Source organism: Etheostoma cragini, chromosome 1, assembly GCF_013103735.1.
Source record: "Etheostoma cragini isolate CJK2018 chromosome 1, CSU_Ecrag_1.0, whole genome shotgun sequence".
Lineage (NCBI taxonomy): Eukaryota > Metazoa > Chordata > Actinopteri > Perciformes > Percidae > Etheostoma > Etheostoma cragini.
Window position 1 is genome coordinate 2227953 of NC_048407.1, and position 16557 is coordinate 2244509.

General features: G+C 41.7%; 2 protein-coding genes across 2 annotated transcripts; both read right to left on the reverse strand.

Moving 5' to 3' along the window:
- Nucleotides 1–816: 816 nt before the first annotated feature.
- Nucleotides 817–1799, reverse strand: LOC117948197. The gene has a single exon (XM_034877729.1). The coding sequence runs from the start codon at nucleotides 1758–1760 to the stop codon at nucleotides 966–968; it is 795 nt and encodes a 264-aa protein (XP_034733620.1). The 5' UTR covers nucleotides 1761–1799; the 3' UTR covers nucleotides 817–965.
- A 9906-nt stretch (nucleotides 1800–11705) lies between these two features.
- On the reverse strand, nucleotides 11706–13842 carry LOC117947936 (kelch-like protein 23). Its single transcript, XM_034877310.1, has 3 exons — nucleotides 13814–13842; nucleotides 11838–12149; nucleotides 11706–11712 (listed from the first exon to the last, which is right to left on the reverse strand). Exons 1-3 carry the CDS (start codon nucleotides 13840–13842, stop codon nucleotides 11706–11708), a joined length of 348 nt encoding a protein of 115 aa, XP_034733201.1.
- Nucleotides 13843–16557: the final 2715 nt, after the last annotated feature.

The following is a 16557-nucleotide window of genomic DNA, read 5'->3' on the forward strand; positions in this document are numbered from 1 at the left end:
TCTATTTATGATTACATTTAATTTCACAAAATTGCTAAACCAACTTTTTCAAACTTGTCCTAGGCCGTAAGACAGATCTGCACGAAACCTGGTGTATAGCATCTCCAGATGGCCCTGACAAGAAGTTGTACAAAGAATTTTGCTACGTAATTGTGTGCGCATTAGACAACCAAACAAAGTTTCTGTAGTAAGCTACCAAACACATATCATCGTATCTCAGCCAAATTAAGTGGTTTCACTACACAACTTTATGGCAGCGTTCAACATTCTCCCTGGATACTCTGATCCAAATTTGGTAAATATGGGCCATTAGGGGGCGCTATAATCAACATTTATTTGTTTCATTTTGACACTCAATGCATTTAAATGGGAAATTTGCAATGGGAACATCTCTGCCACAGTAAATGCTATCAACATCAAACCTGTGATGATTGTTTGGCATGCCGCCCGGAGGCTTTGTACCAAATTTGGTACAGGTAGGCAATTAGGGGGCACTCTAATCAACGTAGATCAGTTTGGGCCTTCTTATCAAGCTTTTGTATCCAGCCTAGAAGCCCAGTGTTTTTTCGGAGTCACTGCGCTATTATTCCGTATTGTTGCCTCTCCGTATTTCCCGACGTTTGCCTGCCCCGCCTGGTCGCTTTGGGTTCCACTTTCTTGTGCTCCCTGGGTCGCTGGGGACGACTGGCGTGGGGAGGCTTGGACCCTGTTGTAACTGCGTGCAGTTCTAGTTCACTATTTGTAAATACACATTAAATGCGATAAATACATACAACAGACAACATGCTGTGATTCAGCTTGTTTATCGGTCTTAAATCTAGAAGTTATAGTTAATTCCTCAAATTTGTGAATGCAAATGCTACAACTACTCTAAGTACACATCCACAAGCACAGATCCAGAAGACAGCTTAATATAGACTAATAAAACATGTATCTACATATGTAGGATCTGAACTAGATGTACTTTATAATTCTACGCAAAGAAAATTCCTTCTCTCCAAACAGTCCCTGTGTGGCAAAATCTCCCCGGTCTGTGACATTGTCCCACAGTTCCTCCTGGGTGCAGGGCAGGCAGGCTGGGGTTGCAGCAGAGGCTTCCTGTTCACCCACAGCCACTCTCCTGCCAGGAAACGTAGACCTACCCATACCTCTGGTGTCTGGGCATCCAGGATCGCTTTTCTGGCATCTGAGTTGATCCCTCCAAAGTCCATGTCTGGAAGATTGTAGGTATGACCTGAGGATGGGTCGTTTGAATTGGAATCGAGATTCCTGCAGTGTTCCAGAGCGTCCTCCCATGTCTTGTTCTCTTTCACCAAGATTAGATTATCATAACACACAAATGCACGTTGGTCAGTGCAGAATATATCAAACCAAAATGTTTGTCCCATAGCAACACAATCCTCTTTTCCCTGGTAGTTATTAGGCTGGTCGTTGATAGAACTCCACTTTCTAAAGCTGCTTAGATCTCCATCAGACCAATCCCAGTCATTTTGATAACTTTGGGCTCTATAGAGACCAATCCAACAGAGATTGTTGTCCGAATAATCGCATGGACTCTGTACTGCATTCATGTCATCCTGATTTCTCAAAGTGGCCAGGTCGATATGGTTCTCCCTGCAGTACCTTTGGGCCGAAGTCCAGTTCATTTTGAGCGAGACATAAACATACCTTCTTTGCAAGGTCTGAACAAGCAGAGGAAGGCAGAAGATGAAGTCAAGGATGACGATGAAGAGACAGGTGGAGCTGCTCTTCGTCAGCATGATTCCCCAGAGGTGACTTGACTTTGCTCCAAGGACGCGTTGACTTTCAGCATTCAGATCTCTCTCCTCTATTCTGGTTACTCCCCAAATCTAAAGGTTGACCAAAGACAGGAGCCTGAAATTGGCTTGGACAGTCCTACCAGCCCTCCCCTATGTCAAACTGGCCAATTAAATCATCAGCTTTGATATGGGACGGCAAAACACACACACACACTCACACACACAACACATTAAAGGAGCTGTTTAATTTGATGTATATACTTACTTTTGCTTTTTTGCTTTCGCAATATGTTAAGTATTCAAAGTAGGCTATAGTTAGTGAAGATGGAGATTCATTTAATAACGTATTTATTGCTTTTTCAACAAGACACATGAATAGACGTTTTTTTCTTCTGTTTGTTTAAGTAAATCAGAGAACCAGGCAAAGCATCCTTTCAGTCAAATATGCATTTTCCTATTATGATGTAAACTGCAAGTCACTATTGACATGGCACATGGAGTGGTGTGTGTGTGTGTGTGTGTGTGTGTGTGTGTGTGTGTGTGTGTGTCTATGTCTGTGTGTGTGTGTGTGTGTGTGTGTGTGTGTGTGTGTGTGTGTGTGTGTGTGTGCCATAATGCCATAGCCTTTAGTTTTTTTTTGTTGTGTGTTGTGTCATACTGTACATGTGCAAAGGCCCAAGCAAGGACCAAACTGGTCATGATGATCCTCTGGTCATCTTTGCATTGCAAATACTGTAAGTGTACCATAAGATACAAATGTTCCAGTGTGCATGGGTGTGTAAGGGTAAGATTTCTTGAGTCCTGTGATAATAAGTTAATTTAGAGTGTGGTGAGCAGAGAGTAAAAAACCTCCCACAGGGAAGGAAACAGAAGATACTTTTGATAGGAGACGTGGGATAAAATGTGCTGGACACTAACCACAAAATAACTTATGTAATTTGGTGTTTTCTTGCTAAACTGGTCTACATCTCTCCAGTGTCTGCTCCACCAAACAAAACTGAGACAAATACTTGCTATGCAGTAGAACTCATATGGTATTTTCAGCATACATCAGTTGAAAAAAAAAAAAAGGCCAACCTTACCATATAACTTTGTTTTTAAATAATTTATACTATTTATTGATCTACACACACATGCTCAGGTCCTCTACATGCACTAATGGAAAGATGTCAGAGTGATTGGGCTGCCAGTGCAGGGCCAGCGCGCTGAGCAGTTGAGGGGGGTTCGGTGCCTTGCTCAAGAGCACCTAGACAGTGCCCAGGAATCTCTCCAACCACCAGTCCACCCTACCTTTGGTCTGTATGGGGACTTGAACCAATATAGTGTTTTTTGATAAGTAAACCATGTAAACCTATACTGGTATAACCTCTAAATACAATTACGAGCCTGGAAATGAGCAGAATACAAACACTTTAATGTCATTCTAAAAGCCCTGCAATGTAGAGATTTTGATAAGCTCATGAACAGGTGTTATATTGCTGTCACACTGCAGTACAGACAGCCCTCATGTGCGATATCAGAAACCTTAAACCAATATCTCACTTGTGTAGGACCTTTTTTCTATTTCGGACACATGCCTCAACCACTGATATTGGCTTCCCCGGGTATCTTATAATACCTAATTTGCTTTTTTCCTCTGCACAGCATGCTTTAAAAGAGGTAATTCTGCCTTCTGCAGACATTAGGTAAAATGTTGTGAAGATACTGAAGCTCACATAGAAATAACACTGGGCAAAACTTAATCAAATACTGTCAAGTGTACATCTGTGAACATTGGACATCTTAAAAGGCAACCGGTATAGCCTTGAGAATGTGATCAGGTCCCACGCAGTGAACTTGGTCAGCATCATTTCCATTTCAACTGGTCAGCTAAGCAGGGGTATCTTCTCTTTCCAGTTTGGAAAGCCTGAATCTGTGTGGTGAGATGACTGAATGACATCCAGCTTTGGAGCTTCAATGCATCTTAAAGCGCGACTCTCACCAATATTGCAACCTCGGGTCCTTTTGTGAATTTACCTGAGTCAAACCTTCGTTTCAAAGCATAATTAGGATGGAAACGTCACTTTTAAGATTGACTGTATTCTCGTTTTGGTCAAAAGGCCTTTTGAATAGGAGAGCTAGGATTGCATCAAAATCACTATTTTGAAAACACAAAGAAGGCTCGACACTACATGAGACTTTGCTCGAAGTATCACCAGGGGCTCCACACGTGAAATCCAGCACTGAGAACACTGTGAACATTGTGTTGTTTTTTCCGGTTGCCGTCCATCTCACCAGTCTCGGGGGGGGGGGGGGGGGGGGGGGGGGGGGGGGCAGTAGCTCAACCCGTTGGGCGTTGGGTTGGGAACCGGAAGGTTGCTGGCTCAAGTCCCCACATGGACCAAAGTATGGTGGTGGACTAGTAGCTGAAGAGGTGCCAGTTCACCTCCTAGGCACTGCCAAGGTGCCCTTCAATAAGGCACTGAACCCCCAACTGCTCGGGGCGCTGTTCCATGGACAGCCCCCCCACTCTGACATCTCTCCAATTAGTGCATATAGGTACTGAGCATATGTGTGTAGCTCAGGCCTGTGTGTAATAACACAATTATAATTTCCCCTTCTGGGACTAATAAAGGATGCATTGTTATTATTAAAAGAGTCTCAGTCTCCGAGATCTCTGAATGCAACGTGACAGGGGGGAGAGTCAAGATGGAAAGCTCCTAAAGCTTAGTTCCTTATAAGTGCAGTGGTTTTGTCGTTTTGTGGTTGAAAAAAGAGCCTCGTATGAATGAGAACGAGATTTCCTCCTGTGGCGTCCGTTCATTCGCAGTCAGAGATCGAGTCTTTTTGACTGACAAGATGGCGGCTAGCGTAAACAACGACTGCTAAAAGGAGTTGTTAAAACCGTTTCTTTTAGTAAACTGTGTACACAAGCCATGTTCTCAATGCTGAGGTCACGTGTACAGCCCCAGGTGATTTGGAGCCTAGGATCATGTTGGGTCGAGCCGTCTAACAGGGCCGATGATGACTTGTTGGAAACTAACATTAAAAGAAGGGAACCGTACATTGTATGCAACATCTGCTAAAGATGTTGCAGGAGTGTACTATAAGAGATGAAGTATGATGAGGACCAAATTAGTCTGGCTCAGCGGAAGTACATTTCCAGGTTAATGGCCTTTTGCTCCCGTGTGTTGCCGTTCTCAAACTATGTTCGCTTCAGAAAACCACAACAAACGTCAAACTAGCGCGTTACACGCTTAAAACGTCAAGTTTTGAAGATGTTTTGGATCATGTGACAAGGCAGGGGACTGCAGGGATGTGTTGGGACTGGTTGCTCTAAGTAACTTTAAATTGATATTGATCATTTCCCTGTTTTCCCTGCAATACATCCTCCTGCTCCAGTTATATTTGCACTAGTCATAATCGTCTTATAATACTTTTGACTTTTGCATACTTTGTATTCCACGTACATATATTTATACTGTTTCTCTATTTACTTGTCTTCTGTTTCTTTTCTTTTTTCGGAGCCTTGCAACTTAGTCTTGCTCAGCTGTATATGTAAATGTGCTGTTAAATGACAATAAAGTCAATTGGTGTGTATTCCTGTGGACAAAGTACACACAGGGATACACTAGTAGGGGAAAATTCAGTTTAACCACGTATCCAGCTAATTTAAATAGCTGAAGTTACTGTATTGCATCAACAGTTAACTTAATTTAATCTTGTATGTGATTGTAAGATTATGATTGGTTTAACCCTCGTGTTGTCTTCACTTCCGGGACCCTCTCGTGTCCCTCGGGTCAAACTGACCCGGGACTTATTTGGGGTTTTAAAAACAATTCTGAAATAGATTTTTACTTCATAATCCATTAACACATACTGTCTTTATCTCAATTTCAAACCATTGAGAAACATATGTGTTTAGGGAATGCAATCAGTCTCAATTAAAAATGGAAGTGTGATTTGTTTTTTTTCACAAGGTCATTCATTGTGTTAAAAATCCACTATGTGATCCTTCTTATCTTGGAAAAAACATACGTAGTCATATTCACAATAATTTCTGAATTGAGTCAGTAATACATCACGGAATATATACAGTATATTTTTATGGTTATATTTATTACAGAAAATAAGGCAAGGCCATTGATTTTCAGGTAGAAAAAATGTATATTTGTACCAATTTTCTTCTTGAAAAAATGTAAAATGGGGTAATTTGACCCGAATACCATACAAGGGTTAAACAAATGCAAACAACCCAGAGTTTTGTTTTTCTCTCCTATCTAGAATGTGTGTGTGGTGTAGCCAGACCTTCCTCCACAGCACTGTGGACATAGGTCTGGCAACACCAGACCAGGACTAAATAAAGTCACTGAGTCCAATGCAGAATCCCAATCTAGTTTAAATCCAATTATTTTTTATAAGCTCAATCTTTATTATAGTCACATTAAGGCTTTATTTATTGTCTATTTGAGCTTTTCTATTTGTTAATTTTCTGCTTATTTTACCTAATGTTATTCATAGTTAGTGCGAATTTTCCCAGGATTATAAATATGCTCATCATATGTATATTATACATTATACAGGGGAGAGAAAATATCATAAAGATAACAAAATGTGTATTGAGGCTAACATCTACACTATTTTATTGATTTATTTTTGATATTTCTCTAAAGATAAAACCACTACATGTTGTGCTATTAAATTGTCGTCCCAGATTTAACAGGCCAGCAAAAGTGACAACAGCCCACCAGCAGCCTTTTGGTTGGCCGAGATGAGACGTGATCGCTTCTGAAGTGTGAGGACTTTTCGCCACCCGCTAATTAATTGTAATAAGGCAGGCTGGCACATACGTTGGTAATGACAGCCGTGGGGTGAGAGGCGAGGGCTCTGCTTGCCTACTGAAACCAGTGTGGAGTTTGAGCCGTCAGGCCCCCAGTGCTCCTGAGACTTGCTCTGGCACTCACCTAGATACACATCTGCTCTGATTAATCGCCTGCTTCGCCCAGTGCATCCATTTCATTATCAGCTTTAAGTGGGCGAAAACAACAAGGATGAGGGCATGGAGCAGAGCTATGATGAGAGGAAAGATGAAAGGGGGGGACATATTGGGTGTGTATAAGAGGTGGATTTCCAATGACCCACCTCATTTATTCTCTTGGTCCCACTAAATAATGCATGACCTTTATCAACCTTCATCGATAACCAGGACCCACCAATCCTATCTGCTCACACTCAGGTCCCTCAACCCTTTTATTAAAGAGACCTTATTATATTCCTTTTCACTGTCAGATGTGTACTCCTGCGGCCTATTAGAAAAGGTTTGCATGCTTTCATGTTCAAAAAATACATTATGTTTCTCTTACTGCCCATTGCTGCAGCTCCTCTGCATGAAAGAGTCTGTCTGAGCTCTTGGCCCGCCCAGCCCAGTGTGCTCTGATTGGTCAGCCGGCCCACTCTGTTGCGATTGGTCGGCCAGATTCAAACAAGCCTCGGGCAGCACCTGTGGGCAGCACTTATGAAAAACTGGGCTGGCATTCTCAAAATATGACATTATTAATTGAGGATTATTAAACAGGAATGTGGGCGAACGGTTTTTAGACAGTTGTGCTGTCTGTGGGAGAGAAAGCTCCATTTGTGTGAAATGTGTTTGCTTTTTATAAAGGCATTACATACACAAAAAAAGCTTTATATAGAAAAGAAAATCCCCCCCAAAAAAGCATAATCAAGACTCTTTAATGGCTTGCCTTTGTTGCCACAATCAATAGATACGTCAAAAAGACATATTGTAATAATGTAAGACGTATTAAGGTTCTGTGGGTGAAATATTGTGTGACACAGGTTGTTCTCTTGTTGCAGGGTGCTGTAGTTAGCGCCTGGCTAAGTAATAGTAGCGTCACAAGCTGGATCGACACCCCGATAATGCACGGCCAGATGTTTTTACTGCAACTGCTCGCGGTTGAGAGCCTTGCTTAAGGGCAACTTGACAAAATGTTCTGAGAAGGTTATGAAAGCTACTTGCTTAAAAGCATTCTGCAAGTGTAAGGGGTTTAGATGAGGGGGCTTTACCCTCCACAACATCACTGATCAAGGATGAACACTTACTTAGGCTACATCCAAAGGTATTCAGCAAGATTCTCTTGTCCATCGGTCCCTCTATTGATTTAGTGATTGTATGTGTCCTTGCTTGTCAAGAGAAAAGCTCCTCTGAGTTTGAGGAAAAACTCAAAAGAGCATGCTACAAACCAATTATACTTAGACCCAGATGTTGTGTTTCTTGCCAGGCATAGTCCCGGATTCAGCATAGAGCAACACTGCCATCCCCTGGCATCATGTCATCATTACTCTGACTTTTTGCCGTACTGAAAGAGCAGTAATGCGTGTGTGGTGTTCAGCCTTCAGAGCACAGCGGTGGAACTTGAAATGAAATGGGTCAAGGAGATTTAGATCTGGGCCATTATTGTCAAAGAGAACAATGAGCATAGACATCGGAGAAATTGGTGGAAAAGGGTAAGCATTTGTCATGTAAGTTCAGACTGGGATCTGTGCATATACCTAATAGGGTTTCACACAATTTACAGAGACATTTTTTTTTATTGCAGCCGGTACCATATTAGCTATTCCCAGGTATAATTAATATGTGACACCCTTCAGCTGCTTGTTAAAGACGCAGTCTTTCTCCAGCACCACAGATGGAAACTGTAAAGTCATGGATTATATTGTACTGTATAATTACATCTGAACTTCTGCAACTAATGCAGGGATTTCATTATCAATCAATCATTTTCAAAATGCCACTATTGTTATTCTTGCTGTTCAAACAAACCCTGACAGAGGGGAGGGGGGGGAGGGGGACACAGATGTATGTGTTAAATAGTATGGCAATCATCTCATAGTTGTTGAGAAAATGGCAAAAATGGTCTGGACCAAAGAGGTGCACCGGCCAATAAACAGACATGCCATCCCTAGAGCCATGCCACCAACATAAAACAGCTCAAAAATAAATTAAAAACTACATTTCAAACCGTAGCTTTGTTGATTGGCTTAAATATTTCGTAGCAATGATGGACAATCAAGTTTAAACAAGTTACAAAAATACACATACTGTGTAATGCAGCTCCAGTTACATGAAGACTTTCTTCCTCTCCTCTTACTCTCAGTCTCGTGGATGGTACCTTTTCTCTGTAAGGACCTGTGTGCGACTGCACAGAGAGAAACTCCCTGGGATTCAGGGGTTCAGATAAGGGTGAGGTCGAAAGACACGAAGATGACCGGAGACTGTCCCGGTGTGTCTGCCTCTGTCTGCCCCGCTATCTGCTGGACTGCCTGTCCATCTGTTTTCATCTACTTCTTCCTTTTACTTTGTTAACTCTCAAACAGCCCCACACACACACAAACCAACACACACACGCACGCACACACACACCTCCTTTGAGAATAGATAAAACTCTAAATTGATTAGCAGTTACTAGATAAACTTGCTTAAGGATACCCAGGAACCAGAGCCAGGTTGTCTCCTTTTCTGGAGGAATAAACCATCTGAAGTTTGAGTTTAACCTCACTGGGCAAAGTCCAAGAGCCTCAAAAACTGTCTGCCTGTCTGTCTGTCCATAAGTCTGTCTGCCTGTCTGTCTGCCTGCCTGTCTGTCATTCTGCCTGTCTGTATGTCTGACTGAAGCCCAGGAATAAGGGTAAGAGATGTGATAGCTACAAATAAGTAAAATAAGAGAATCATGAAACTTGCCTTCTCATGAAGGAAATACAATCAAAATTGCTCCTAAATGTATTACCCTCGATCACTAAAGGGTTCATTTACCTTCCAGGGCCAACACTTATCTCATTTCTACTTTTGTCATTACCCATTTCACAAACAGGACTTTCACCCAAGTTTTTGAAACTAAAATATAATGGCAAGTTATTTAAATGTTACATAGCAAAGGCTGGGTCATGACCGAAATAACGAGATGGGTTTCCTCAGGAGGGGGGGGGGGGTCTTTTCACAAGTTTTCTCTGCGTGTGCTAGTGTTGCATTTCATTAATAACTAGTGTACTCCCATAATTGTGGTTTTGCTTAATAAGTTTACTGAACTCTAATAGGCTATTGTTCACAGGAGGCATTTTGAAATGTCACAGTACTAAAAGCACAGGTGTCAGGTAAAGAAAATGAAAATTAATGACGGATGAATTCACACTGTCGTGGATCACTGCTGGAAGTGAGCCTTCATTAATGGTGTTACTTACACCTGTGCAGGTCCTGCTATGAGAAATATTGGACTGGATTATTACATTCAATCTTTAAATCCCCCCCCCCCTCTGCTGCTGTTCCAGTTCTCATCATTCTCAACACCCAGGGTTCCTCCATCAGAAGCCCCGTTCCACATCACATCCATCCAGAGCTTCAGGCTTCCTTCACCCCTTCTGCACCTCGACCAGTGTCTAGACTCCATCGGGGGGATGTTCCTATAAATCCAAGGCCTCTATACCCCTAATATTTAACATTGCAATACCTATCAACCTATTATGCACCATGCTCATTAACTCATCAACTGTTTTCACTCTTCACAAGTCTCTCCTGATTTGAACTAATTAAACTCAAACCAGGTGGTACATCACTGCCTACTGGAAGCTTTTCAACCAGTTCACCCTATTGACACTACAATCCAAGAGAAGATGATGATGCAGTTTCTTTGACTTGCCAGTCTTTCCACACCACGTGTCACGATAAACACAGATACAGCCATGCAAGCGTGCTGCTTCTGTCAGATCTCCGACCATGTCCCATGTATCTGTGTGAGGGTCGTATTTCTCCACGCTCTGCAGGTAAGTCCTTTTAGAGCAGGAATAGCCCCCAGTGACGTACACGCAGCCCAGCATGGCCACTGCGCCACACTCTATCCTCCCCTCCTTCATCATGGCAAGCGGGATCCATTCTTCTGTGTCTGGGTCGAAGCGATCAGCGAGGGTGGTCTGGCCCCCTACTAGGTACAGGCTGCTGTTCAAAGGCACCAGGCACATCCTGTACTCTGCTGGGAGCAACGACATGAAAATATGCGGGTTTCAGGCCAGGCTTTTCTACCTAAAGGCTAAATTGGAAACAGGTAAGATTGGAGCTATCTCTTTCTGCATGCACAATCAAAAGCAGATGGAATTGTTTTAACTAATTCTTTAGTATTCCTGAGATGTTGATTATTTAATAATTCGATCAGAACCTGAATGGGGGCAAGTGGTTAGGATACTCCACTGGTTGATGTCCACCTTGTAACTCTGGATCTCGTTGTAGCTGCAGATGCCCTTGAAGCCATAATTACCACCTGCTACGTAGATTTTGTTTCCCTACACCTGGAAACACGGACAGTTTAGAGTCATTTAAAGTTTGACCTTTTGCAAAATAGACTTATTTGCTTTCTTAGATTCTTAGTTAAATGAGAAGATTATTAGCTGCCTATGTGGTATTGATCATCTCTTCTACGTGTCCCGTTTCCCAAAATAATGAATTAACTATTCATTGATGTTAGCTTGTTTGCACAAATTCTATTGAGGCATTCCCATTGAATGATTGCAACACGTCCTCATACTTAAATGATAGAATATGCCAATGACTTCCAAAAATAACACATATAACCATTCTATTTACCAGCGTCATACACATTTTAAACACATGACTGTAACACTAGATAACACTGAGAACACATGTTTTAGTTTGACAACATCTTAAACACTTTATATTTTTAATTCCCAGATGCTTAACACTGGCTGGGTGTCAACTTAGACCTGGTGGGCCGCCAGGCCTACAATACACTGTTGGAAACCTTGTCTCAATACAGCATCGCCGTATGAGTTTAATAAAAAGAGGAGCGTCTGCATATATGATGGTTTTGAAAATCATACCTTCAAGATTTCTAAATAACCTGGTATGCCAAAATACCTTGATAACCATCCAAGCATATTTGTTAAAGTGTGAAATTTCCTTTAATCACTGCACATTGGAAAAATACTCAATGGCATGGAAAGCAACAACTACAATGTACCACTTCTAAAATGTTAATTTTCCCCATTACAAAACGTTTTTATGAAATATATAGAGAGAAACTGATTTCTGACCTGCCGGATGGCTGCCTGCGGGCTTCTTTCTCCAGGGTGAGACATGCGTGGAGCTGAGAGAACGCCAGCATGCCGAGGCAGTTGTCCACATCCAGCAGACGCACCAGGAAGGCCTCGCAGGCCTTCTTCACGGCTCCGAGCTGCAGCAGGTCAGCGGTCGTCAGCAAGCTCTCCACGTTCAGCTGGGTTAGGGTGAGTCTGGAGGAGTGGATGTAGTCTGGCAAGGCTGACAAGACCTCCACTTCCACTACCGGCAGCCTGAGAGGAGAGGAGAGGAGAGGAAGTCTTTTTAAAGTCCCTTTATTGGACCATTTTCAGATCAAAGAAAATCAACATACATAACCCATCTGATACAAGCGGGGTAGAGGTGAGCTGCACCAATCACATCGGTGTATCTGATACAGGCGGGGCCAGAAGTGAGCTGAACAGACGACAAGAGCGCTGCAACCTCAAAGTAATTAGTAAACGATACAAGATGGCTACCGATGAACACCAGTTGATTGAAACGGTTTTGGCCGCTACAATGAACGAGTTAGACTTGGCTTTTCATCTAAAAGAAGAACAGAAGACGGCAATCAAATCCTTCCTTTGCAAGAAGGACGTCTTTGCTGTTTTGCCAACCGGATATGGCAAGAGTTTAATCTAAGTGTTATCCAATTGCACTCAGTGAGATTTTCAAATGCATGCTTAGTGCCGCCTCTAAAGCTGGACCATTTTCATCACTCACTGCCAGACCTGTAATATTTAGGATTTGGGTCTGGATTTCCAGGCTAGTACTTCCCTGCAGCAAGGTGAAAAGTGAAACCACTGGAGGTCAAGAAAGATGGATGTTACGCTTTAAAAAAAAAAAAAAAAAAACTGATGCTGAAACGGCCAACAAATGTTAGAGCCTCTATGCACATGCACAGAATGGATGGAAAGAAATGTGTCTCAGGAGGTGGAGCTGCCCTTCACTACGGGGTAATGGGTGAATGCTAATGACCATTTGTTAAGCAGTTCATCCATTAAGTTAGGGAAGCTCTACAGAAGTGCAGTCCATTGACTATCTACAGTACCTATATATTAGGATAGTGACAGTGTCCTATAGTATGACCCGCATTCACAGATTGTTTTATAAAGCATCTGTCAGTAAGTGTAGAAAAAATACAAAGATACAGGTGACGACACAGGCAATTCATTTCCAGTTATAGGTGGCACTATTGACACATCATAAAGAATATGGGCAAAGCTAGGTAAGTGTGTGATAATTACTGAAACACAGTGGATATTTTACAATGTGCCAATATCTTTTGAAACCTCTGCAAGTTGTAAGACTTTATTAGTCCCCAAGTACTGCTGAAATCCATTAAGGGGTATTTAACGATAATTTTATCGTGGGGGAGAATATGGAAGAAAATGTACTTGCAGCCCTCCATCTTCATGACTCATGTCCCCTGTTACCATCTGGTCACGCAGAACACAAGACCCCAGCTACACTTTCAAAGGATTTTGTGATATTTTGTTGATCCCTTAAAGAATCTTTTCTCCGTTTCCTCCTCCCCCCTCTCTTACAGGGAGGTCAGAGGTCACGGAGCTGGCAGGGCTCCATTGTCTGCCTAAAGGCTGGTGCAGCTCAGCAGATGGTTGCAAAGATGAGCAACGCGGATCATGAACCAAGCTTGTCCACATGAAAACCGTCGCATTTCCTGTCTTCCAACTGATGCCAACAAGGTGTTTACACTGCTGTAAGCCACATTTTAAACCGGTAGACACCATGGCTGTGTCGATGCTGTTGATTTCATATTTCTTACTCACACATTTAACATTGCCCTAAGTGTTTTTTAGTCCGACCGGTCCTTGATTAGGTTGAAGCAGATGCACAGGGTGGGTCAATGCTGAGTGCGGGCTGATGGCAGTGGGGCATGGAATTAGAGTGCTTTAATTGGCATGATCAATCTACGATGAGCCCTACCTTTCTCTCACATACTCATGCATACCTGACAAGGCTGTCGGTCCTCTCCCTCATGTCGGCAGTGAACATGACCCTGAATTATGAGCTGCGTGCACAGAGTGCCACCATGTGGCAGTGCAGGATCTGGCCCGAGGAGCCCTGCAGGGCGATGTCCGTGAAGAGGCCTTCGGAGTAGAATCCTCTCAGGGCACCCAGCTCCTCCTCAGGGTGGCTCACATCATGGAAATCATACGCATAGAGCTCCTGGGCTCCTGTGGGTGACGCGGTTGTAGTCTGTCTGTGCATTACAAAGTAATAATTGGTTTGGATAGACATTGTACGGAGCCCCTAAGGAACATGGGAAATTCTTTTTTTCTTGTGCGCACAAGAAAATAAATCTCAAAAACGTTCCCGGTGATCCGATATTGCGACGATAGTGTATGCTTGACTGTTGGTGCTTTAACAAAATGTTATTTACACAATGAGATTTTTTATACATATTCTCCAGAAATGATATAATGACTTAGTAGGTTAAGGTAAATAATAGAACAGCTACAGTCTGGTGAGTTCAGAAAATGACATCACTTGTAGCACTTGTAAACCAGGTACAGCTAGTACTTTTTACGGTATATATCCAAAATCTAAGACAATATCCAGTCGCATATCGCGGTATCAATAAATCGATATCAGAATCAAAAAATACTGAAGGAAAATTCTGTGTTGCAGTTGCGCAAATAGTAGAAATATCAAGGAGAAATATAAATAATGAAGTATAAGGAGTGTGGATATGTACGGTATTTACATAGTTAAAGTAATGTTATGATACGGTATTTACATAATTAAGGAGAATATTTCTCACGTCTAAGCTGTCCTATCTAATAAAGACCTAAAATAAAAATAATAATAATAAAAATAAGTATGTTATTAAAATGAACGCCTTTAGGGGCTCCGTAATATTGTCAGTATGGTTGTGACATTTTAAAGTTACACTTGATCTGCATGTCGGTTGTAATGTGGACATCATTGTGGTTTTCTGTGATGTAATGCTGTGTTTATTGAAGAAATAAAATGTAATGTATCAGAAAAGAGGGATGTAAATTATTGTGGTGCCCCCAAGGTCTCTTACCCCATTATTCAGTTTGGTGTGCAAATGAGACAGTGGCCCGCTGAAATCAAGGATTTCTCCTTTAAATATTTATCAACACTGCATGCATAATTTATGGTGTTATTGTGATATAATCCATATACATGCATCATTTGCAGAGTTAAATTATGGTGTTGAGTTTTTCCCATAGATCTGTTTGCCCTTGAATAGCTCTTGTTAATATTATAAAAAACATGGAAAAACACATTAGAGAACTATTATTAATAGGCTATTAGTTAAGTTCAGTAATGGCCTACAATTAAGTTACAATACAGTCTCTTGTATTATGATTTTTAGCCTTGCAACTCGTTGGCATTGGATATTCCCCCTTGATAATGCACTTTAAAGTGAGTGGTGAAGTACATTTTTGGAGTAGAAGTTAAAAAAAAATGTTTTGAGCATGATAAAATCAATGAGAATGGACAATGGCCATAACGTACCTGGTCAACATAGTCCACAGGATTTGATGTCGGTGCCACTGAATTTCAAAAGAAATAGCAAAGACGGCATTTGATTTGCTCTTTAATCGATTCTAAGGGTTCATCTTAAAGTCATGCCGTTTAATGTGGAAACGTCGCTGATGGTAGAAACACACTGCACACGTGACAATCCATAAACCAGCCTTTGATTCATCGACTGTTAATATTAAATACAATATATACACAGTCTATGCTATTTCTGTTTTCTGCCTCTGAGGAAATATTGTAGGCTAGTTTGCTAGCCTTTTAGTATCATCATAGTATCATGTTACACTGACCGCGTTAATAGCCTACAACACTATAAAATGTCCGTGTTCGTTCTGTAATTGTTCTTTCAAAATCTGAAGCTTTTATTTTGGAGACATATTCATTACTGTTCCGGTTATGTGTGTCTAGCTTGACTCAGCTGCCCCTGATGAGCCTTCAGGGGACGTAGACTATGTGTAACCCAGGTTTACGGAGGGCCTATAACCCTAACCCTAACCTTACCATCTCTGCTGATTTGGAAATGAATGATTGAGATTTCTCTTACACAGCTACCAGAAGACTTCCAACTTTCAGACAGGTTGCCCACGTCACATCTACGTCTTCAAGCTCAGTTGGAGGCTGCACAGTAACACTCAGCCATCCCCAGAAAAGAGCTTCTGATAGACTTCACTGCTTTTTCCGTCATTAAACTAGCAAAGTGGACTCGCACACGCCCTAAACGCACCTGCGCCGTGTGCTTTAGGTTGTTAAAACAGAGCCCAAAGCGTCTGTACTTTGTTGATTTTGACAGTAAGAAATCAACTGTCTCTGCATTGAAAAAACATTTTGGACATTTTGACATCTATTGCACACATCTGAAACAAATAAGCCATCAATCAGCAACCAGGATGACCTTTCTTTTGATAGGCAAAGGGGTCACATTAATAAACACCTGTAGCTGCATAGCATGCTGGTCTATTGAGTTTACTACAGATAGAAAGAAAGACTGACACCTCCTTGCCTACAATAGACCACATTCTTTGTTATTTTAGATTTCCCTGCATAAATAATGTGTTGTACAAACAGCAGCACAATACTGCATGTGACTAAGGAATGTAATTGTAGTTCAACTATCACACATATAAAAACAATTCTTAAAGGGGTGGAGTAAAATCTCTGGGCATGAACGCTAAACTTTCT

What these genes read in the sequence shown, in the direction of transcription:
- LOC117947936 (XM_034877310.1), bottom strand. Translation starts at nt 13,842, where the DNA reads ATGAGGGAGAGGACCGACAGCCTTGTCAG. An exon ending in AGGACCGACAGCCTTGTCAG is followed by an intron (nt 12,150 to 13,813) that starts GTATGCATGAGT and finishes TTTGATCTGAAA; the next exon opens with ATGGTCCAATAAAGGGACTT.
- LOC117948197 (XM_034877729.1), bottom strand. Translation starts at nt 1,760, where the DNA reads ATGCTGACGAAGAGCAGCTCCACCTGTCTCTTCATCGTCATCCTTGAC.